General features: G+C 38.2%; 1 protein-coding gene across 4 annotated transcripts in view; it reads right to left on the bottom strand.

Moving 5' to 3' along the window:
- Positions 1 to 25,882, bottom strand: part of TFAP2E (transcription factor AP-2 epsilon) — a 213,204-nt gene that overhangs the window by 31,438 nt on the left and 155,884 nt on the right. For all 4 annotated transcript variants that reach the window (XM_044059502.1, XM_044059522.1, XM_044059513.1 and 1 more), the window contains one exon: positions 13,724 to 13,842. In XM_044059502.1, coding sequence (XP_043915437.1) covers positions 13,724 to 13,842 — 119 coding nt within the window. The remainder of the gene's footprint in view (positions 1 to 13,723; positions 13,843 to 25,882) is intronic.

Here is a 25,882-nt window from a genome sequence, read left to right as displayed (position 1 = left end):
TTGCAATTTGCAGGCCATAATTTAATTTATTTCAGGTAGTCCAGATCCTGGTAGATTGTATATCATTAGACTTAATTAGGGATAGCTGTCATTCTGGGGAAATAAGCAGTCCTAGTTTCAGTGAAAGCTCTGTGGTTGTTTGCAGGTAGGAAGTTGCAGGATGTTGATGCAATGTGTTTTATTTATTATTTTTAATGCATTTGTCATTTCAAAGCATGGTTTTCTTTGTTGCAAAAGAAGGCAGGACTGAATGAGCCATATAATGCTTAACTGACAATGGGATAGAAAGATTATAAGTGATGTATAATGTTTGCAGCTACAGTTGTTTCAATGGTATCTGTGATGCATAACTATTTTTGGGCCTGTGTCCCACTTTTATTTTTCGCTTTGTCCAGATTTCTTGCTTTAAGGTTGAGAGGTATGGTTCCATACTAAATCAGAAGGTTGTATTTACCTTGGAAGACTTTTCAGCATAATTATGAGAAACAGAGCCTTTTTAATATCTCTGCTTATTTCCAATATAAACTGCCATGTAACCTTGCAAATAACTTTCTTATTAAGCTATTTTAAGTATTTTGGAATTGACAGTTATGCTTCACTAGTTCAGACGTAAGCATAGAGTCCTAATGTGACTTTGATTTCTTGCAGCAGTCTGTGGTTTACTTATCACAATAACTTTTCTGTGTTTCTGGGTGTGTAATCAATTTAACAGTTTTAAAGATGTTTTCCAAAAATAAATAAATACATAATAAATAAAAAAAATAATCCTCTCTGCACTTTGAGCTATTGACAAAGGCTGGGAATTTGTTTTTTTCAAAACCGAAGGTCAGCAATATAGCTTAGTAAACTGTCAGTCTGTGAATAACTTTTGCACAAATTAAAATGTCTGAATGTCAAATGGCTTTAGATTGGAGGGAAGTTATATGTTTACTCCTGTATGTAGTATGATCTTAGAGAGTTTATGGTTTTCTTATTGATTTACTTTTTGCTGAGCAGTTGTTTGTTGATTTATTGATGGTGGGAAATTGCATGGATGAATCCATCTGTATTATGATTTTTTTTCAGATATTTTGACTTCCAGACAATTGCATTCAGTGAGTGTGTGTCATGTGATTACTGAGGTTGCTTATTTTACAAGTAGGGGCTTCGTGTGTGTGTGTGTGTGTGTGTGTGTGTGTGTGTGTGTGTGTGTGTGTGTGTGTGTGTGTGTGTGTGTGTGTGTGTAAGAGAGAGAGATTTAATATGTATACTGAATATATTTTTGCGAATGGAATAATTAGTTAAATAGGCCCCTCTTCTTGGGCAAGTAGACTTGAGTAACCAATATTAGATCTTACCCATCCAGCTAGGAAAGGTTAATATGTGGATTTTCCATCCAGTTTGATGAAGGCTATGCTACTTATTCAAGGAGTACATTTATGGCTATCTATCCAGCCATCCAGTTGTCATGTTGCTGAACTACATTGTTTGATAATGAGAGGAGCGTTTTACAGAAGTTGAAGGTTTTTGTGTCAAGAACCTGTCCATACAAAGTGGCTTGTTTATGTTGCAGTGAAGGCTGGGCTCTTTGTAGTGAGCCTTTTAATTATAACCATTACTTCTGGGTAGAGGAAGTCTCTTAAGGCAGGATCTTTCTTTTACTTTCAAAAATAAAAAGAACTTAAAAAGGATGTTATGTAACAAAAATGGATCACTAACACGACATAAGATATTATCTCAAGTAGGCACACATAGATGTGGTACATGTAAGGCCTGTGCAGTGATAAATAACAGTGATAAATAACAGCAATAATTTTATCCATCCCAGTACAAGGAAAAGCTATTGGTTCTATGATAATGCCAACTGTAATAGCAAAAATGTCATTTATATTGCTACATGTATTAAATGCCCAAGTTATTATGTAGGAAAGGCAAATATAATGTTAAAGGAACATACATACACATACCAATCAGACATAAGGAATCAAATTGAGGCTAATGCGTTATTCACTCATGTCCGAGATAACATCACAAATTCTTTTAAATTCATGGTTATCTCAAAGATAGAACCCACAGCAAGAAAAGGTGATTTGGTCAACAGAACAGAAATAGAGGAGGCCAAATGGATCATGAATTTGAGAGCTGACCACACACCCGGTCTAAATGGCATGGTTCCATTGAAACCATTTTTGAAGGAAAGGAGACTAAATAGTAAAAGTTAGAATGGTTTATCAATAGATATAAGAATATCTAGCCATTGGACAAGATATCAACTGACCTGAGTTCTTGTTACATGTTTATATAGGAAGAACAACTCTTATTGGTGGAAATGGAGCACTGCCATTTTTCCAGTTTTTATACTGGTCGAGAAGAACGAAAGCTGAGAACTGACTGTTTTATGCCTTGGTTTCTGATTATAACATTCATAGAGTAATCAAGAGCTACAGAGGACTCTCAGTGTATTTATGACTGAGAAACTCGGTGTGATTTGAACAAAGATCTCTCTGGGTAAAAACAGAAAACTGTTGCTATAGAAACTTATATATACAGGAGCCCATTCCCATTGGTGGGAAAGGAGCCTTGACATCTTTTTAGTTTTCCTACTGGCTGAGTAAAATATAAGCCGTGATCTGACTGACTCCTTTTACTGGTCAATTATGAGTTACAGAGGACAAATGAAGCAGACTTTAGTCTACTTATGACTGGGAACCTTAGAATGATATATTAACAGCAACAAAGATTCTGTATGATATTTGTCGGTTTACTTTTGATTTAATGAAAAGTTGTTGATTAATTCTACGATACGAATAAAAGATTTCTCTTGATCAAAGCATTTGCTGCTATAGAGGCTTGCATATATAGGAAGTGGTCTTCTTATTGGTGGAAATAGGGCTTAGCAGTCTTTCTAGCTCTCCTATTGGTTGGCTGAAATAAAACAGAAAGAGCGAGATCTGACAGTTTTTATACTTGGTTTATGACAGCATCCCATTTATTGGATAACCATTAGCTATAGAGGACAGAAGATGGAAGATGTAGATTTCAGTCTATTTTGACTGGGAATCTTAGTGTGACATATCAATAGGGTTAAAGACTCTTGTTGACAAATGTAGAAATGTGTCGCTATAAATAGCTTATTATTGATCTGTTGGTAGTCAATATAAAAAGAGTCCTTGATCATTAAATGCACCTATACTTTAGAAAAGAAAAGACAGACAAAGATATGCGTCATACTATTGTCAGACAGAGTCTTCAGTCCAGCATTTGCAAAGCAAGTTTTACTTTTATTTTTATTTTTGTTTGGTTGATATGGCGAGTTGCCTCTTCAAATGACATTTCATTGGATATTGAATCAAAGGTTGAATAATCTCATTGTCCTCATATTTTGAGCTCTGAAGATTTTTTATAAGTGTTATACATAGAATTTAGAGGCAAAGAGATGCTGCTTTTATGCATAATTACAGGCATGAAGTTTTAGTTCAGTATCTGAATTTATTGGCTAAAAGAGGAATCTGCTGCATTTTTAGAAATTCCATTGGCTAGATGATGAGCAGCCAAAAGTAGCAGTTACTTTTTATTTTATTTTGATTTTTATTTTATTTTGAAAAGAAAAGACAAATCAAAAAATCTGTCATACCATTGTCGGATAAAGTGTTCAGATAAGTTTTTCAGTCTGGCATTAGCAAAGCAAGATTTATTTTTATTGGTTGATATGGTGAGTTGCCACCTCAAATGACATTTTATTGGATACTGAATCAAAGATTTAAATAATTTCATTCATTGCCTTTATATTTTAAGCTCTGAAAACCTTTTACAAGTGTATACATAGAGTTTAGAGGCAAAGAGATGAAGCCTTAGTTTAATACCTGAATTTTCATTGGCTAAAAGAGGAATTTGCCACTTTTTTAGAAACTCCATTAGCTAGATGATGAGTAGACAAAAGTAGCAGTTGCCTTTTATTCTCACTGTGATCTTTGGAAAATAATTAAATAATAACAGCAAATGAACTAAAAACTGTGATGAATACATTACCATCTCTATATATGTAATAGAAGGTTGTCTCCTGATAGCGGGCATATCAACTGTATTTAGATCAGATGGCAAAAGACACTGTAAATTGATGTTTCTAAAGAGAGATTTCCAAGTATGGGCTTTTAATATGAATAAAGAGAGACCAAAAATAAAGATTATCATCAACATTATGAAGTATGTATATGAAAATAATAGCAGTCTCTGCTCTTAGTATTTCAGCCAGAAGAGGCTGTTTATTGGATATTGAAAAAGTACTTGCTCCTGATAGGATGGCAAGGAGGTGTGTAGTGATTATTAGCATGCTAATGGCCAGATATCCCGGAATGAAGAAATAAGTTTCTATTGGAAGAAAGTGAACAGGAAGAGATCAAGGAGATATTTTATTGATGGAAACATGAACTTCCTTGTTTTAGCAACTTGTGATTGGTTGATTCATTAAACATAGAGAAATAAGTTTTTTTTTATTGTATTTTTAAATGGGTCATCTGACCAAAATTTGGGATCAGTGATTGGAAGTTAGGATTTAAAATTTAGACACTCAGGGCACAATAATCAGGATCTGAAAAGGCATTACGCCAAAAGTTCTTGTCCTGTTTCTGAGTTGTTAGTGGACTTTTTCATTAAAGTTTTTATTCATCATTTAACTGTGGGTGATACGTTTTCTGTTTTTTCCTAAAATTTCCTGTTTTACTTTGAGCATACTTCAGTGGTGTTTACCTGAATTTCTTCTGGATACCCACTCTAATCCTCTGGCTTTCCAGGCCATTAATTATTACTGGGTCACCAGTAGTGCAGGCAGAGCCCAGCCCCTGTGACAACAGTACAGATTTAGAAGAAATTTTGATGCATTTGTGTGCAGTCAATAGAAGTATGCTTGGAGAAGACAGGGTTGTCTAGTGTCCCTTACTTTTTTGTTATTATTGTCATTGTTGTTGCTGTTGTTTTTTAGCAAACAGAGTGAGGGGCAGCAGACTCTGAGCAATGAAAACATGGAAATGAACATAATTGCTTCACTTTACTTGCCACTGCTGAGAGATGATGGAGATCTGTACCATGGGATTCTGGAAAAATATTTATTTATGTTTTTTTTTTTTTTTTTTTTAATTATTTATTTGTCTTCATTGACTGGGATAGTCTGACTGGGCAATGCCTATTTTCAGTGGAGGCCCAGGGAGAAAAGCTCTATCAGAAGTGCACGCATAATTGCATTTATATTATATATTTACATTTTCAGAAATACAGTTGTTACATAACAGAACTGCAGAAAGTACTGTTTACAGTGATAAACTGAGATCTTTTTTAAACAGAAAAATAGTATTAACTATATACATTATACGACTATGAGGTGTTTATTTCACTAGAAATTAGATATTCTAGATGTAGTTTTTAAGACACAAAACCTTAGCAGTGAGACATTTGCCTTGAGTTACTGTATCCTCTGAAATTAGTATATATTTGTTAGTACTGATAAAAAGCTAGAAATCAGAAGGAATGGAAGGTATGGCAAAATGTGGATTTTGTGGAGCATGACATACATCCAACATTATAAGTAGGACAACACAACAGGATTAATCTCAGAAAGCAGAAAAGCCAGATGAGAAAGTAAAATATGTAAGAGAAATGTATGCTAATACAGCTAAGGAGAAAAGATGAAAGATGAGTAATGAGAAACATGAATTTGCGATGACAGACTTAGCCTGGTGATGAGCACATTACTTTATTTGATATCATACCTGGTTTGAAACACCAAGCAGTGAAGTCAGTTATAGTCCCTTTTAATGGTGGAGCAGCAAAATATTTAGGGTTCAATCCCCCCCTTATGACAGAACAGACAGTGAGTGACAACAATAAAGAATGTCTGGGTGGGGGAAATCATAGTAGGAGTGATGAATAGGAAGATTAATCTGCTGTTTGAAGGAACTGTTCTTGTTAAGAATGATGATTTCTCATTCTTTCCTTGTATTGGTTAAGGCACCTGTTGATTTTTGTCAAATAATCAATGAGAAGAAAAGATACAGATGGTATGTGGTACGTTTACATGGAAAAGGAGAAGAAGATGGATTTGTAACAAAAAAATGAGGGTTGGGCAGGAGCAGGATTCGGATGTGAGGCTGAAGGATACATGGCCAGACTACCCAATAAGTTGAAGACAAAGTGATTTAACCCATTACAGAGAGGCTGCCACTGCAGAAAACTGAATTTAGATTTCTTGCTTTAGCCATCTTGTTTCAGCTAACAATGTAATCCATTCACATGGTGTATGGCTGGACAACTCTGACTGGCAACATTGCTGGTTCTGATTTTAATCTGTAATTAGACTATCTGTGCCAATACTGTTGACATCCCATAGCACATTGCTTTGACACTGCTTTTGCGGATGGTTTGTAGGTCTCATATGCTTTTAACCATTGAGAAATTCCTACCTGCCTGACAATGCCAGTGCTGCATTGCTACATGTTGGCACCTTGCTTGTCAACAGGACTGACATCAGATGATCTATTCACTTCCACTGGAAAGAACAACATTTGTACAGAACAGCATCACAGTGCATCTACTACATTTGAGTAAGTGTTTATTCAAATATGGCAATTCCATTCAAGCAATGTCATTCATTCATCATTTTTTCCTGAACCCCCCCCCCCCTCTATTTACTTTATCTTATTACGGGTAATAGAACCAGACCCTATTTTGGCAAACAATGGGCATAAGGCAAATAACCAGTTCTGGGTGAAATTCCAGAATACTGCACTCATAACTCTCAACCGTCCAGATTTTTTTGCAGAATGTCCAGATTTTTGCCTTATATTTTCAGTCTCTTTCCTCATAAACTCTGTGATTTTCTGTCAAATCACTGGAGTGATCAGAGGATTGAAGTCACTAAATAATGACATACATTTGAGTTTCAGACTTAATATCCTTCAGAGAAAAATGCATGCCAAGACAGATCCTGCTATTCTAGCAATATTTTAAGTTTATAAGAGCAACATTTAAAATCTGTCCCTATTGCTGGGCCTTTGTCCCCTCCATTATGTCAGGCTTTGTCCAGATTTCTTGCACTTAAAGGTTGAGAGGTATGATTGCAATAATGTGCGCACACACACACACACACACACACACACACACACACACACACACACACACACACTTACAGAAAATTGAGAATCGGCACTTCATTTATCTCTAAATCACTGGGATGGATGGGAAAGGAAGCAGGAAACAATGACAACAAAAAAAAAAGTATATGGGCATGTAGACTCTACACCAAAGACTTCCCAGCCAAGAACTGACAGTGAACTATAAACTATGGGGCATCAGTGCTAACAACCGCTCTACTCAGTTTCTATGAATGACACATCTTTATCAATAATGATCCTAGTAAGCATGCTTAATACTCTTTAATGCACCAGGAAAATTACACCACAAATATCAAAAATCAAAAAAGAGAAAGAAGATCAAGAAAGCTGAATAATGGAAAAGTAAAGTTAACATTACCTAATAAGAAGTGCAATACTGAACACACGTATATCTATCATATTGAGCTTGTGATGTTATAAAGTCAGATATCACCCAGGTGAGCACCTGCAGTATTGTAGTATAGTCACCCAGGTGAGCACCTGCAGTATTGTAGTATATTCACCCATGTGAGTACCTGCAATATTGTAGTATAGTCACCCAGGTGAGTAACTGCAGTATTGTAGTATAGTCACCCAGGTGAGCACCTGCAGTATTGTAGTATAGTCACCCAGGTGAGTACCTGCAATATTGTAGTATAGTAACCCAGGTGAGTACCTGCAGTATTGTAGTATAGTCACCCAGGTGAGTACCTGCAATATTGTAGTATAATCACCCAGGTGAGCACCTGCAGTATTGTAGTATAGTCACCCAGGTGAGTACCTGCAATATTGTAGTATAGTCACCCAGGTGAGTACCTGCAATATTGTAGTATAGTCACCCAGGTGAGTACCTGCAATATTGTAGTATAGTCACCCAGGTGAGTACCTGCAGTATTGTAGTATAGTCACCCAGGTGAGCACCTGCAGTATTGTAGTATAGTCACCCAGGTGAGTACCTGCAATATTGTAGTATAGTCACCCAGGTGAGTACCTGCAATATTGTAGTATAGTCACCCAGGTGAGTACCTGCAGTATTGTAGTATAGTCACCCAGGTGAGCACCTGCAGTATTGTAGTATAGTCACCCAGGTGAGTACCTGCAATATTGTAGTATAGTCACCCAGGTGAGTACCTGCAATAGTGTAGTATAGTCACCCAGGTGAGCACCTGCAGTATTGTAGTATAGTCACCCAGGTGAGTACCTGCAATATTGTAGTATAGTCACCCAGGTGAGTACCTGCAATATTGTAGTATAGTCACCCAGGTGAGTACCTGCAATATTGTAGTATAGTCACCCAGGTGAGTACCTGCAATATTGTAGTATAGTCACCCAGGTGAGTACCTGCAGTATTGTAGTATAGTCACCCAAGTGAGTACCTGCAATATTGTAGTATAGTCACCCAGGTGAGTACCTGCAATATTGTAGTATAGTCACCCAGGTGAGTACCTGCAATATTGTAGTATAGTCACCCAGGTGAGTATCTGCAGTATTGTAGTATAGTCACCCAGGTGAGCACCTGCAGTATTGTAGTATAGTTTTACATTACTCTGCAGACTGCCAAGTAACTGACATGCAGCACTATGTATTCAAAGGCAATTATGTCACACCTATAGTTGTTTATTTATAGAATGTGAAAAAAAACTGAAGCTTAAAATGTATTTCCACAAACAATGGAAGACAATGGAAAACTTTTGAAGTTCATTTTAGCAAGACAGTAGCTCATCCCACATGGCATTTAATGTAAATAGGCTGCAGATGTGACTTTTAAAAAGTGTGAAAAACTACAGAATAAGTCAATGTTTTATGCATGTTTTATTGGTCAAAATTGTCCTACTTTATTCCTGCAAAGCAGTTAAGTGCTAGGTAGACTGCAAATGATAACTTTTTCATATCCTAAACTTTACTCATGCAGCAGCTACGTTTTATTTCCTTCCAAGAATTTTCCATTTCATTCAAATTACAAAGTTTCTGAACCAAACAAGTACTTCATTCATGAAAATGGAGCTTGACAAACCTAGTCATGGCAATAGATTCAGTGTTTTTTTTTCTAAAAGTAACTTTTTGGTATATTTCCTTTCAGTTCGTTAATGAATGTTTATATGTTGGCTAAGAATTATGAATTTATGTGTTTAAAGCTGCATAGAAGCTATCCAAGGCTATAGAACATTCGTAAAGATTAGCTGCGTGTTCCAAAATTAATACATTAAAAACTATTCTAGGTGCAAAAATATATAAATTGCTTGGTGCCGAAAAGAGGTCAGGTTTACTCCTTTCAATTCAGATATTATTTAGGGTACTGTGAAGAAAATCCATGACTCCCACAATTCATTGCACAATGACAGACTGTAGTGAGCTGGACAGTGTAAAATTTGCTCTGGTGTACAGAAATCATTTTATTAATGTGGTCTGGAAGCTTCAGCAGTTATAAGTCTAGAATATTCTGTGTACTGATGAAGTGCAATGATATGCTGGATGGATGATGGGTAATATCAGTTCTGAAAGCTCCAACAGACTGACACTGTGCCGCAGCAGAAAATTACTCCACTGTAAGCAGAAAGTGCTGCATAACCAAGCCTGTGCATTTTCCCACATAACTTTTACATTTCTGTGATGAGATCACAAAGCACAATTCAGGTTCTTGTAGGATGCAAATTGTTATTGAACTGTTCAGTGAGGTATTACTTTGTGCCATAAATTCACTCTCACATCAGGGCCGGTGTTAGCATTTTGGGGCCCCCCTAGCAAATGTCAAGTTTGAGGCCCCACTAGGCACTTCCATCAAAGTATCACCCTGTCACTGCCATGCCTCTGAAGCAGCCTTTTAGTTCATGCTGCAGACCTTTAGGTGTAGTGTGCATGGACTGACCTGTAGCTACAATGCTCTTAGGGTGCAACAGGCCTATGTGTAACACTATGTGCATCCATTAGGTGAAATGCTGTCTATATGCTCTAAAGTGCATTTTCATTTTTTCTTCTTTTTACATAATCTTTCCAACCAATGATGGCTTGTACAGAAATTATGATTAAGGAATGAAATTCAGTGTTGTTGTTCAGCTTAAGTTTTCCTTGTATCCTTTCAGCACACCTTTCCTGACCAAGACAGCACAGTAATAACCATTTAGGAAATAACTCAGATAAACCAGGGCCCAAGAACCCATAGGGTTATAGGTGTTCTGTGATACATTGTAGAGCATTTCCCCAACCTTTTAATCCAATGGTGTCTTAAACAAAAAACATGAGTAAGAAAAGAATTTCAGTCTTTTTTTTTTATTTCAAGGAAGACATAAGTTGTGCCCAAGGCTTAATATTCAAAGATGACAAAATAGTAGCTCACAACAAACTAACAAGCCATTTATTGTCTGGATACAGAGGTGCAATCTGGGAATATGGCCTGCCTCCTTACCCCCCCCCCCCAAAAAAAAAAAAAAGAAAGTCACTGCCTATGCACCCCTCTGGTGTTAGACTAGGATGAAATCAGAGGTTTATATTGCCACAGTCATGCTGACATACATACACATAGCATGCCTCCTCACTCCTCAACCCTAACCATCAAAGGCAGCAGCTTGTATATGTGCCTGATGTGAAACTGAAAAAATAAAGATTACAGTAATTTATTCTACTCAGTTGCTCCTAGACAGTACACAGCCCCATACACAAGCTATAGTAACTTTATTTATACACCTCTGAGGTCTGTGAAAGAAGTAAAAGATACAATGACCACACTGTCCTCAGCCCAAACAAAAGCTGTAATGACCTTATGTGCAAACCTTTATGGTTTGACTGGAATGAAAATTAAAGAAATAACCACAATCCCCCATAATCTACAGCAGCCTTCTGTACACACACATCTGAGCAGGGCTGATTTTAGAATGTGTGCATTTGAGAGCAGAGGGCATTATCAGCTTTATCACAACAAGGTCAGCCCTGTTCAGGTTATAGAGAGTAATCAGAAAATTAATAAAGTTTTTCTCATTATTCCCCAACCAGCAAAAGCTTTTGTGGAACCCTCACATAGTCACGGATGATTAAGGGAGCCACCTGTATCAATTTATACAGTCTGGGGAGTGGGGGCCACCAGAGACCTTGAAGACTGAAGTGTCTGAATGTTCTGTTGATACATTTTATGAATTACTTTTGAAATATAATTACTCTTGAGCTACGTTTTTCACTGATACCCAAAAGGATAATGTATGTGTCCTGGCATTATTGGGTGTATGCAAAGATAAAAATCAGCGATATGTTTTACAAACACACAAAAGCCATAGCAATACTAGTTTTATACTTATTTCAGTAAATAGCAATACACTGTGCAACACTGGTACTGCCACACCAAATCAGTGAATGCTGTCTATCAATTGTCAAACAGCAGCAGGGGTAAGGCTAAGTTACTTTTATTTACCTTTGTGAGGAGGCATACATACTTGTAACTGTCTCTGATTTCACAGACCTACCCAGATTTTCCTCATAATTTTGCTCTGTCTTTCATAAAAAGTTTGATTTGCTAATAAATCATTCAGGGCTATAGACAGCCAATAATTCCAGGCATCAGAGGTTTATATGTCTTAATGTCCAAAAAATGCATGTTGAAGCAAAGAGTGTTATTTTATTAACTTTTTTATGTGACTTAGAGTAATATTTAAAATGTATTCCTGATTTGAGGCTTTATTCTGCTATTATTTATGGTATTATGCTGAATTCTTCTGCAAAGAAGTTGAGAGTTATAGTATCTGGTGTCCTACCAGTATTTATAAAACTCCCTGAAAGAAAGAAAAAAATCCCTGAAGATCAGAAGCATCAGCTGATCTTAAAATAAAAAGTTTGCACTCAAATCAGTCACTGCTGCCTGCTGATCTTTTTCCTGCTTACCTTGCTTAGGTTCATTACCAGCTTTATCCTATCAGGGTCATACCACAGCTCTGTTCAGGTTAAAGAACATAATCAGGAAATTAATACATTTTTCCTCATTTTTCCTAACCATCAGCTGCTTTTGTGGGGCCCCACACAGTCAAGGATGATTAAGGGCCCCCCTTGCAGCCACAAGTACTGCAGGTACCTAAAGCTGGCTAGGTTGTTGTTTTTAGTGGAAAAGAATGTCCACCAAGCAGGGTTTAACTAAGCCAGAGGCACTATGTCAGTGGTAAAATATTTAATGGAATTGTGAAGCCTGTTACTTGATAAAACGCTGTTACTATAACCAGAGATATCTTTGTTTAAAAGAGATATAAATAAATGTTATTGCCACCTGGTTTATAAAGTATACAAGATCGCTGTACTAACTTTTGTTAGTTTGATAGACATATTGCAAAATATCAAGATAAGATAACTTGCTGTGGTTGGGGGGCCCCCCAGAAACAGGGGGCCCCCAATGACCACAGGGTTCGCTGGTGCCTAAAGCCAGCTATGTCACATGAACCAGAAAGGTACCAAATTGTGAAGCCTAAATACATGTACACTACTGGAGGCTAAGGGTGCCAAGACACAGGAACAAGTGTAGGGATGAAATGGGCATGATCGCCTAAACCACTGATGGTAGCCCTTGTGGGTACACAGCAAGGAGCTTGCATGTGTGGAAAAAATGGCATAGGTGGTCTTTCCCCATGATGCAAGTGCTCACATCACCACCAAGGAAGGGTTGGGCCATTCTCAATTAAACAAAAAAGTAATTGAAGCTGGGATGCTGATGATGACAAAAGGAACCTCGATATCTCTATGTATGGCTGCCCGTCAGATGACTCTTGCCCCACTAGATCTGTGGCTTTCAACCACTGGGAAATGAATGGATGTTTAGTGTGGGGAGGCTTGATGGTCAATTGGCAGAGGGGGAAAAAGGCATTCAATAAGAAAAAGAGTATAAGTGGTTCTTGTGGTAGTGTAAATGTGCTCATGTCACCAATAGGAGAGGGATTAGGCTATTTACAATAGAAATAACAAAGCCCTTATTATGAGGATTCTGATGTCGGCACAAGCAGCCATACTATCCGCCTATATGAAGACCCCAAGAAGGCTCTTGTCACAATGGCTCTGGCGATTTCCTGCCACTAGGAACAACTAGATATCCAATAGGGGGAAGCTTTATTGTCACAGGTAGAGGGGGAAGGTATTCATTAAAAAATTTGAATCAGCTCATCTGTCCTATCCGCTGCTCTTCTTGTAAGAGCAGCTGCTTGTTAGTTTCTCATCAGTGTCTGAATGAATGCAGCTACTAACACCAAAAAGTAATCTGTATTAACTACACAGTTGCAGCTTACCTTCAGAAATGGGCTGCAGATGTCTGACCCAAAGTGTACAAATGTACAGCTAGTTTAAATTAACAAGACCTGGAAGGCTCTACATTTCAAGTCTAACATTCATGTCTGCCTGTATGTGCATTTCTATAACATAATGATCATTCAATGTCAGTTAAGCTCTGCCATGGCACGGCACCAATCCTCTTGTTTTTGAACAGAGACATTACTTTGAAGTGCAGGACTGAGTTGTACAGGAAGAGGCCTCCGTGTTTCAGAAATAACTTATCTTGTAGCAATCATGACTGTGGCCAGCAAAAAACACTAGTGATAAAAATCATATTAGAAGTCTGGGTAAACCTTCTGAAATCAGCTTACCTTCTACAAGGGATGTGAGTAAAGTGACGTTTGCTGCTTTGCGTCTCCCTGCTGGTAAATTTAACCCTATTTTTTCCAACCTCTCTCGTAAACACCTTCCACCATTTTTGGATTTTGCCCTGGAAAATTAGATGCATAATGAAAATGTAATAGCAACACATTCATGTTATTCATTTAATTTTGAACAACTTTATCAGAAAAAAAAAACATTAAGCTAACAATCAAGCATTGCTAAAAAAAGTCCCGGGGAATGAAAAACACGGAAGAGAAAAAACAGACAACAAAATATAATACTTGAAGAGATCAAGAAATTCAGCTTTAGTCAAACCCTATGGAAACACCACCCGCCTTCATTCTTGCAACATATAAGACAAGACAATAATGTAATTTATTGTCTCTTCGCATTCACCACTTTGTTTTACTCCTTACACAATACAGAATTTATACAGACTAGTATTTGGTCATGGCTGGCACATTTTGTATTGCCTAAACGTATACCAGATTAAATTCTCTCAACTATTAATCAGTATCCTGTATTCATTCCACTCATCTATTTTTCTATAACACTGCCCCAGATCATAGTTGAAAAGGATACCTTTGATCAAGCTATTTACTTGGTTAATAAACAAATAAATATATAAAAGAAGATATCAAATATACCTTCCTGGTATCAGCTTTTAAAATTAAAACAAATTAGTAAATCACACGTCAGTCACTACCATAAAAAAAGCTTCAATACTCAATTACTTTCTGACCTTCGGCTGGAGAAGTACATATTCCTCCAAGACAGCTGGACAGCTGAAAATATTTGTCAAAATTAACACATCTCACAATTGGTTAATTTACAGCATGTATCTCATAGGAATATAAGAAATTATCCTATTTTAAAATGGGAATTATTGGATTATACTAAGTCTAAGGGAATTAATTATCTTCCAATGTATTACTTATGATTATGATATTTTTAAAAATGTTTCTCCTACTTCATAGCTGTTCAGTTTAAAAACTGTATTAAAAGGATGTTTGGCTGGAAAACTTTTACTATTGATGTATTTGATTGTGTTTTACATTGTGTGACGCTTGGCTGCTTGAAAATAGGGTTGTCTTAATACATCCAATGATAAAAATAAATATAGTGAAAATTAATGAAAATAAAACATTACTCTGTGAATTTTCATAGCAGTTCATGGGATTTTGATTTTGCTGCCTAAAACCGTATGAGAGTTACACTCCCTTCCTGTAATTTGTATAACTAATTCTAAGATTGCCATGGCTCATCAGAAAGAAAGCATTTGCTATTTGGTTTGATGTTGGAGTGTATGGGGTGTTTTGTCTCTAGTTGTAGCAAAGCAGTTTAGTATATTAAAATTCATGAAAAACATTTTTAGCTAAAATGTTGTGCCAAACTATGTGAAATCCTAGCATTTACTATGACCACTGGAATGTATTCACTAGCAGCACTGGCCAAGATTTTATGCCAGCAAGCATAAAAAAATAAAGCATTATTTTAATCCATTCAATCTGTTGATATGATCAAGTGATAAGTATGCAGGGGCAACAGGTACCAACAACAATAATAAATCATCCAGAGACATTTGCTTAAAAAATAATTGGAATGGTAAGGCCACAACAGTGAAATGTCAAGAGCTTTTACTTCATGAGGACAGTTCCATCTGCACCTATAGGTTAATAGGTTCATATGTAAGTTACAAGACTAGCTGCCCTTGTGGACTATTTAAGCCTAGCCAACCCCCTTAAATCTGTGAATCAATCCTTGCACCTTGTGTCTGTGAGGTAAATACCTTATTCCTTATACCAGCTCCCAACACAAAGATTTAATGATACATAGGTAAGTACTAGGCCATTGCAAGCCTTGCCAATTTCTTTTTAAAGGTGAGAGTTAAACCCTTTACCTTGTGTCTGTGAGTAAAATACCTTAAACTTTATGCCACCCCCCCCCCCAACTGCAGGTAGAAAGGCCCAGTCCAAACAAAATGTTTATTGCATTGTACTGCTGTGTGAGAGCATTCATAGCTTCATAGGTTCATCGCAAGTCCGTTACAGGCCTAGCCAATATAACCCACTCTACCAAGTATATGTCCCCTAGGGGCAGGAGGAAGGCATGAGTTTGTGCCTATGTCTTGTGTATTTTTACAGATTTTACAGATTTCTCCTACCCATAAGGGACATACGCACCACCCTAGGTGTGAATTTATGGTTGCACATCCATTAATACAGACTGGCCTTGAAGACAGCCAGGGAAGGACTCTGCTTTATGTGAATAGGAAGCCTATTCCAATAAAGTGGCATTCTCTGTGACATGTATCTGTCACTACAGCATGTTCTACTTACACCTTCATGTTGCTTGCCTTGTGGATTTGCAGCAGCTCCATCAGGGCTGGATTTTTGAGAGCCTTGTAGGTCAGCCTTAGGTTGCCCCTTAATAGTCGATAGTAGACAGAGTAAAGGGAAAGAGCTTTCAGTCTGTCAATACAGGACTTGTTTACATCCAGTGTTTTCTTTGTGAAGAACCTTTGAGGTCACTCCAGCTGTTGTAGGTATCTGGTCAAGTACACCCCAAATGGCACTTTGCACTCAATTACTAGTCTAATGGGGGCTGTGTACAGTGCTGCTATAGTCTCTATGGATCTGGATGCCATACCCTTACTTATAAGTTGTGTCACATAGTATGACTTCCTTACCACTGTGGATAAGTGACAGTCAAAGTTCAGGTTACTATCTACCTGGGTACCCATATCCCTTACCTCTGAGTCTTTTGTTAGGGAAGTATTGTTAATGTTGTAGTTAGCAGAGGCATTTGTTTTCTCAAAGGGTACAATAATGTATTTCTTCACATTTAGTTTCAGGCCGTGGTTCTGGCACCAATAATTTGCCTGATTTAAACATTCCTGAAGGACATCTACATCACTGGGGGATTCAATGATTGCCTCAGCTTACAGTCATCTGCAAACTTTGTCATCCGGAGGCCTTCCACATTATTCTTGGCATCTGCAAAGTAAATTTCAAACAGGAGTGGTCCCAGTACTGAGCCTTTGGCAATACACTAGCAATTGGCCTCTTGCTGGAACTTGAATCACCTACTTAGACCACATGTGTCATGTCTATGAGCCAAGTGGCTATCCATCTGGTGACATAGGGATTTATGCCAGTTCAGTGAGTTTATTTATAATACCTGAGTGTGGTATTGTGTCAAATGCCTTGGCGAGATGTAGGTAGGTGGTATGTACTGTTTTCCCCTCATCCATGGCCTTAGTGACCTTCTCAAAGAAGTTCACCAGATTTATCAGTCATGACCTACCTTTAACAAAGCTAAACTGGGTCAAGTGCAGTGTTTGGAGGTTTTCTGTCTTTACTTATCGGGTCCATGATTATTCTTTCCATGGCCTTACAAACAATATTAGTCAAGCTTATGAGTCTGTAATTTTCTGGGTCAGTCAATGGTCCATCCTTTTGCAGGACTGTGATCGTAGCTGTTCTCCAATCTGTCAAAACAAAAGCCAGTCCAGAGGCAATGGTTAAATAGTGATCCTATTGGGCCTGATAGGTCACTATTTAAATTATTTAAGAGGCAACCTGGTATATCATCGGGCCCGATAGATGCCATGTTTTTAGCCTTGGAGAGTTCTGTGGCTACCTGTTCTTTAGTGATAATTGCAGGAGGAGTGGTGGAGGGTATTTTTGGGTGGAGAACTGGGGGTGATGGGGGAGTAAAGTTTGATATAAATTTATTGCCCAGCAGATTATCTTTGTCTGCCAGATGGGTGTAGGAGATACCATTGATAACTAATTCTGCACATTGTTGGTTGTTGCGCTTAACACTGTGGACATAGCTGAAAATGCCTTATGGTGATCTCTAGCTTTGGAGGCTATTTTTACGTCAAAGTCAGCTTTCAGAGACTTTACTAGTTCCCTGATCTGCTTTTTTGTACTAATGAGGGATTTCTTGCTCTGTTGTGCACATATCCTCTTACTTCTCGACAGGGTTTTCTTTCTTTTCTTGTACAATTATTAAGACCAGGACTCCACCAGGTTGGCTTGTTTTTGTGGTTTGACATGGGCCTATTTTGGCTCGGTACTGCTGTTTTTATGCCGTTGTTTATGTGGTTGTACAAGGCTAAAGTAGTGTACTGCTCTGTGTAAGCTACTGTATTTTCTGGATTTGGGGGTGCTTGGAATGTAGTTCTGTTGTCTCTTATCCGAGGGTAGTTTGCCTTAGAAAAGTTTTTAAAGTTCTTGGGGTTGGGGGGGGGGGATTAGTTTTACCTTAATTTCCAATGAGACTACTTTCTGATCTGATCTTACCAGTGAAGACATCACACATGGAGGTATGTGCAGCACTTTCACATATTTGTGAGTATCAGATCTAGGATATTTGTTCTCCAATGGGAGTGTACACCGGCTGCTCCAGGGTATTTGAATTTAGAAAGTCAAGGAATCTTTGGGCCTGTATGTTAGTGGTCATGTATGCTTCCCAGTTAATGGAGGGATAATTAAAATTACCCCTGAGTAAGGTATTGGACTGGATGATGCGTGAATCAAGTAGCTCTAAGTATGATGTGTGGGTGTCCTGGATCATAGAGGGGGATCAGTAGCTAGCAAGAATTTGTTAATGGATTTTTCCCATAGATATTTGGACATGGAATAGTTCTAACATATCATGTCTGAGCAATCTTGAGGTTAGATTATCCTTTATGTAGATAGATACACCTCCTCCTTTAACTCTCTCACATTCAATGGGTGAATGGAATGTATAATAGACATTACAGTCATGCACAGCCAGAGTGTTTTCTGTGGTTTTAAACAATGTTTCTGTAATTCCAGAGATGTCGGTATTCTCCAGAGTGAGGAGAGCTTCCAGGGAGTGCAGTTTCCTGTTGAGACTCCCAGCACTGAGCAGCAACACCTTCAGCTTTTCCGGAGTATCTTTTGTTATGTTGGAAGGGTTGTTCTGTTTGGCAATGACTAAAAAAGGCAAAATAGGGGTGGATAAGGTTTTAGTCAATATCTGAAAGCCTAGAGGTAACAGGTGGAGACCATCCCTGGCAAAGCAGTGTGGTCTGTTAAACATGGCCTCCCAGGCTGACAAATATTAAACCCCTTTGACACCAGTAGCTAAACCAATTGTTAAATTGTATCATTTTCTGTCTGCATTGAGGCATCATCCTTGGAGACGGTAGAACACGGATCAATGTTAGGCTCATACCTGCCTCTGACACATATTCCAAGAGTTCAATCACGTCTCTCTTCATATAGTTCAGGGAAATAAATCTCAGGTCATTCACTCCCTCATGGACTATGACAGAGTCATACTGGTACTTAGGGGTGAGCGACCTGAGTGCTTGTGTGATCTGCTGGATCCTGGCCCCTGACATGCAACTCACTGTAACCCTCTCTTTATCCAGCCTTGTAGGGGGGCATCTGTGTGTCTCATAATGGAGTCACCTGTGACCCAAATGTTACGTTGTGAACTGTTTCACCTTATGGGCTTGGTAGTTTTTTTTTTGACACAATGAGATGTGGCTTTATGTGTTATGTTGTTATGTGTCTTGTTCATGTGAATGAGGCTTAGGAAGGTTACATGTGAGCACCTCCGCATATGCAGGTCTAAGCTGGTGGCCCTTAGTGGGTGCAGTGAGTGATATGTGTGAGTTTCTGACAACCTGTTTGTTTCATTTTGTGTCTGTATGTGATAGTCTGGCGTCCAGTCACAATGTGTAAGTACATCTCTCACATACTGTATTTGTCTGTTTAAGAATTAAGTGGTTGTCAGTGTACATGAGGCCACTGTTTCATTGCCTCAGGATGTTAATGTCCACCAAGCTGGAAACAGAGATGGTAAGAAAGTGCCCATCCATGGATGCCAGTCTTAATATACTTACAAGGGATATGAGTGCTGGGTATATATAAACAGAACAAAGTGGGGGTGCCTGCCTGCTGTAAATTCAGCTGACCTAGTCCAGGATGCTGCCCAGTGCGCGAAATAGCTGCTCACTATGCAATGATAGTCCTTGATACTAAGATGAGATAACTCTTAACTAAAAAATGCCAGTTAAATGCGTAAGTGCTGCTTACTGCACAAACTTGTTGTCTGGTGAGGGCTGTAGAACTGAGGTAAAGTTCCCAGATAGTTTTATAGGGAAGTTTTGATTTTTTTTTGGCACTTGCATATATACAAGGCACCATAAACCACCACTGCATAAGCAGCTTCATGCAAACGCAAGGCTTAAATATGCTTTGAAAAAAAAAACAAGCTTAACACTACATGAACCCACAGGCCAATCAGATAAGCACATAATGAGCTCTGAACCAGTAATTCCCAGCTCAGATGAGTGAAATCAGCCCCCATAAGTTCTGCTATATCAGCAACTGAGTTTCATACATATGTATTTTACCTTGTATCCCCTGTGGTTGTTTAAACTGTTCCCCCACACAATAGCCCATACACATTTGGTGCAAGAATCCTGGGTTGGGGGAGTCTAGCCCTTCACATTGTGGAGCTGTGGGACATTTACTTTTTATAGGCTCATAGGTTCATAGGCAGGTACTAGGCTATTGGCCCTAGGGCCTATATAAGCCTAGCCAAATGGTACCCTGGCTTTTGCCACCCAAGAAAATTATTTTCATGTGCCCCTGTCAAGCAGAGCCACAGAAGTGATCCCCGGAGTGAATTTCCTATCTCCCATCCAATCATCAAGATTTTTCTTGAAGAGTGCTAATGAGAAGCTTTGTTTGATATAGATAGGTAGTTTGTTCCAGAGTATGGGAAGTCTCTGAGACAGGAATCTATCCCGCCAGCATGTTCTGTTTATTGTGCTGACTAGGTTTAGGTCCCTAGAACGTACAGCTCGGAGTGATTGGGATTTCTTTACGTGGAGCATGTCCAACAGCTCTGGGTTTGACATAGCTTTGTATGTTAGGCAGAGATCGCCTCTGAGTAGGCGATATGCTACAGAGTAAAGCTGGAGTTTTTTGAGACGGTCTGCGTAGGGCATCTGTTTGAGGCCGGTAATCCTCTTTGTGAGGTATTTCTGTGGCCTTTCCAGTTGTTGTAGATGTCTTGTGAGGTACATACCAAAAGGGGCGTTGTACTCTATAATGGGTCTAATGAGTGATGAGTAGAGGGGAACAATGACCTCTTTTTTCCTGGATGAGAAACTTTTGTGATGAGGTGTGCCACGTAGAAGGATTTCCTGACTACTATTTTAATTTATTTTATTTTTCATTTATTTACTTTATTAATCAGTACATCAAACTAGGCTTTTTCAGTAGTGGCCTAAGGAGAAAAGCTCATGTTCTACAAGACAGTAACACAAGACAATTCAACATAACAATAAGCAATAAACAGTATAGGCGCAACACAGAAGCAAATCTGTCTGCACATATATGAAAACACTAGTACAATTAAGAATTGATTCTTTATCAAAGGAATGACTAAGTTTGTATCTGCGAGGTAACAGCTGTGAATCGCAAGACTTCTGATTTAAATAGCACTTTTTGGCTGAGCGGCTCCTTGCTTCAGTACGTGTCTCAAGTGGTAGGAAATTTTACATCTGAGTAAGACAGAGAACAAACCATCCTTTTGTATACTATGGCTTCTAATTAATATTAACCTGTGTGCATCACAGAAACAAAGATGCCAGAAGACAGTTAGACATGACAGAACAAAGGTTACTGTACAGTATTCCGAAAGCTGTGTTAAACTGACAAGTTCGCACTTTTGTCACAGAGGATTAAGGCTGTGAGCTGCTAATGAGCTTTATCATATAAACTGGGTTTGGTTCCCTCAGTCTCTGCTTACTGTATAACTAAGTCACTTCACCAGACACTGTTGATAAGTCTTCCCTAAAATGAGGCACTTGTGTCTAGGTGATGTATGTGATTAAGGTAGATTAAAAAAGTGAACTTGATGCATTATTTCAATAACTAAAGCAAAGTCTTTAAAATAATTCATGATTATCTCAATCCAGTAGGGAGTATAAACTGAGCTACCTTATGACAGTTAAAGCAGATGAAGAGGTATTTATTAAGAATGGCCTCACATAATAAGTCTAGAGAAAGAAGAACCTTCCCTGGATAAGTGCACTGATCCATTCCATAGAAATTAAGTCATTTTACTCACCTGATAAACCTACGTGGAATTGTGACACTGCTGACACTGAAAACTTTACTTGAGTCAGCAGTTTTTTGACAATAACTTTTTACTTCCTGAAGTAAGATGAGAGTCCAAGAGATGGAAGAATTCATCCCCATGACACGAGTCAGTGTTTCCATCTCTATAGCCAGGGATAATTTACTGTAAATAAGACCTGAAGTCTCAGTAATAACTTCAGAGGGGAAACCAAAGCAGCATGCAAGGAGAGGTAGATTTGCCCAGACTGAGGAGAAAGCTTCATGCATTTCCAAATTTCTTTGGTTCAAAAAGAATGATGTTTTGTCTGCAAGAATTAGATTTTTCCATGCATGTTCTGACAAATGTATAGAATGACAGATAAAGCTGACATCTTTTTCATATATATTGCTCAGGACTGATCTCCTGCAACACGAGCTGCTCTGTGTTCTAGAATCATCTGCAGATTAAAACGTTTCACTTGAGAATATTGGAGCAAGAGTCCAGAATAGCAAGAAATGTAAGAGTGAAGCTAAAACAACATCATCAAACTTAAGCAGCCTCCTCAGAAATTACCAGTCAACTGAAAACATGAACAGTGATCGTTTACCATAATCATTTTCAGAAAGCTGACCTTGACGTACCTGTAAAATCTTGGAATTTTGCTGAATTCCAGTATCAGTAAGGCCAAGTCCAAGATGTCTTCATCAGTCATAATGACATCCAACTGTGTAGGAAAGGAAATAATTTGCCCCAAACTATACAGCAACATTAGATCTTGTGAATATACATCTCCAAATCTGAGATCCAGTCTAGGTCGATATCACCTAGCACATATGTTCTATTTATGTTTGCAGCCACGCAGTTAACAAAATCCTCTGCTAGGGATTTTAACTGGCCATGCAGAATATAAACACAAATTATATTCACAGATTTAGTTTGACTGATGAAAAGTTTACCTATAACAAAATCCATGCATTTTACAGTTGAAAGTCGGGTATAAGATGAGAAACAACTTGGTTTGTCCTTGAATAAGAGAACTTCAACCTCAGGATGTATACAGAGAAAGAGAGCGTCCTGACTTAACAAAGAACAACCTGGAATTGTTACTTTGCTATTCAGGATGTGACCTTTTAGCCAAGCTTCAGATGTAGCCAGTATATTAAGAAGGTACTGACCAAGAAAAGCATGCATTAGCTCAAGTATGTTACGTATACTTTGTACAGTGATGTAAAACTAGATACTATTATTATTCATATCCCAAGAGGGCAGACAGAGATCATAGGGAGTTACTAGGCTAATGGGGGCCATTACAAGCCTATAAGATGCCAGAAAGATAGTGGGTGAGAGGGAAAAGAAATCATGTGACATGCATTGCCTGACAACCTTGTTTTAACAGATATCTAAACATTAAGGAAACTTGGTAGATGAAGATTTTTGTCCCAAAGTCTTATCAGTAACCTAGGTGACACAAAAGTACAACATAACTTATGTTTGCCTATTCAACCATAAAAGCAAAGACTGTAAGCATTGGATAAAGACTGAGTAGTGCACGTACGCACATATTCTTGTCACACTGGCTATAGCCGTGTAGCAAGTCAGCAAAAATGCATTGTAAACTACACAATATGGCTGTGGTAGGATCCGATTTTCACTAGAAACACTAAAAGAATTAAGAAGAACAGCTTTGTATTACTTGCCAGTAGGCACACGGTAATCCTGCAGTCAGGCCACATCAAATGCCAATGAGAGAAAGAGATATAGTTGTTTTACAAAAGAGATGAAGAATGTACCGTTGAGTTACCACATAAAGTTATGTGTCTGGTAAAGTACTTTCACTACAACAGGCATGTTGTTTACAGAAAGAGACATATGGCTACCTTAACAAAGAGCTCCATTAAGATGTAGAGACCAAAAAATTATAAGTATTGCATGGGTATAAACAGGAGTTTTACAATCAGTGTCATATTTACCACAGAAACATACCAGTTAGTTTTGTTTTGTTTTTTTTTTTTTGCTGTAGCAAGGGATTTTGATATCCTAAGCAACACATCCATTCAGTGATGCTATTACGTTGTCAGTTATAATCTTTTCTAGACAGTGATAACTTCAGAAAATGATTAACAAGTTGTCATTAACTGAATCACTTATAAATAGCTTGTAAACAATGTGCCACACTCTTCTGTACTGCTTGTACATTACCTTTAAAGAAAAGGCAGAACAGTTGGGCAGACGTATCCATAACAGATTGCAGTCAGTTAATGACAGCTTAATGTAAACTCATTATTTAGGCTTTATTCAGTGTCTCCTACAATATGGCTCCCAGAGTAGGCACCCCATTCTCCCACCCCTCCTGCAACAGAAATTCATATCCCAAAGTTAACAACTAACTAGCCAAGTCCACAATTTCATCAACCACAGTCACAAAGAAGTGCCCTCTCGTCTGAAAAAACAGAATAGGTAAGATACTTAATTAGTTCTGTGTGAAGCAGCACAAACACTAATGTTACAGTAAACACAACACAGAATAGTTACACAGCCGGGGAAACAAATGACAAGAGCTAAGCTACAGTACAAGTCATGATTACTTAGGAGAGAGCAAATATGGTGAAAACAGAGCAAAGTAACAGAGTATAACTATCTCTGACATATAAAAGAGGATATTAATTAAGGGTATAGAATATGGTTAAACTATAAAGGTCTAAAGAGGGGAAAAATAGGCCACAAGACTAAAGGGGGTCAAGCAATCAGTGATGAGGTTTAGAATGTGAGGTTAACAGAATGAAATCTAAGCTAAAGAGCTGACTAGCAATGGAAAGAATATGATGTACACTAAGAAAGCTAGACTACAACTTAGAAAACGAAGATAACACCAAGCAATAGTTAGACATATCAAACTGCTGAGACACATTGGTGAAGAAATATTGTAAATAAACATGAGATTCTCAGTATAAATAAGAAGACGGAGGGTGGAACATACAGGTCACTTGTCATGGGATGAAGGGAAATGGGACCTAGGCAGACTGATAGCAGTCCAACTGTATTGGACACTAAAATAAAGATAGCACCTTTTGTATCCTTTCATAAGTAAGAAAACTTTGAGCTGGATTATGTCCAGCATAGCACCAGAAAATCTTTTCATTTGAATGGAGAACTCCAACTCCTTTCTTTTGACCTTCAGATCCAAAACTGACTTGTCAAATTCAAACTGACTGTCATTTGGAATAAGATGGAATTTAGTGTCCTCCCAGATAAGAATACAACTTTTACTATGCTACTGGCAGAACACTTGGAGAGCACCCTGGCCACCACTACAAAGCCAAAAGGAAGGTGCACCAAACAGAACTATCAGTTCCATTCTTGGCATCTAAAGAACTTCAAATTAAGAAAGAAGGGCAATGATGCCAGTAAGTGTCCTTCATATCTATAGTGGTAACCCAATTTTGAATCTTCTGACTCTCTTCAGATGTTTCTTCAGGTCTGAAATAGCTAGTGGCAGCCTTCGGCAACCCTACTTCTGTAATGCAAGAAACAACCTTGAATAGAGCCCTAAAGCCCTATCACCTTCTAAGGAAACCTTCGCTGCAACCCTCAGCTTTAACAAATTACATACTCTAGGTCCAGCTTTCCTTACATGGGGCGTGAATACCCTCATAATAGGTATATGCTGGGGTACCTACATTAAATGTACCTACCCAACAGTCTACAGAAATATATTTCCAATTTACTTCACAAACTAAGATATTTAGCATGGAGCGGAGGTGAGGGCAAGTAGAATGTAGAGCATAGACAAAATTCTCCCTGCCATAGCTATATAAGGAAATACATTGAGCCCTTTAGAGAAACTGTCTTTTTCCATGACTACAGTGATAATTTGAAAGCTCTTTTGACCGTTTTAAGTATCTGCCTCCTCTGAAGGATCTCCTGCCTCTCCCATAATGTCTCACTCTAGGTGTGTGCCACCAAAATACGATTAGTAATCAGCTCCAATCTTCCTAAAAGGGACTGTCTCCTGGAGAGTAAGACAAAAA

Source organism: Protopterus annectens, chromosome 1.part2 (assembly GCF_019279795.1).
Source record: "Protopterus annectens isolate FY-2018-M chromosome 1.part2, PAN1.0, whole genome shotgun sequence".
Classification (NCBI taxonomy): Eukaryota; Metazoa; Chordata; order Ceratodontiformes; family Protopteridae; genus Protopterus; species Protopterus annectens.
Note: the sequence above shows the minus strand (reverse complement) of the source record. Positions and strands in the feature narration are given on the sequence as shown.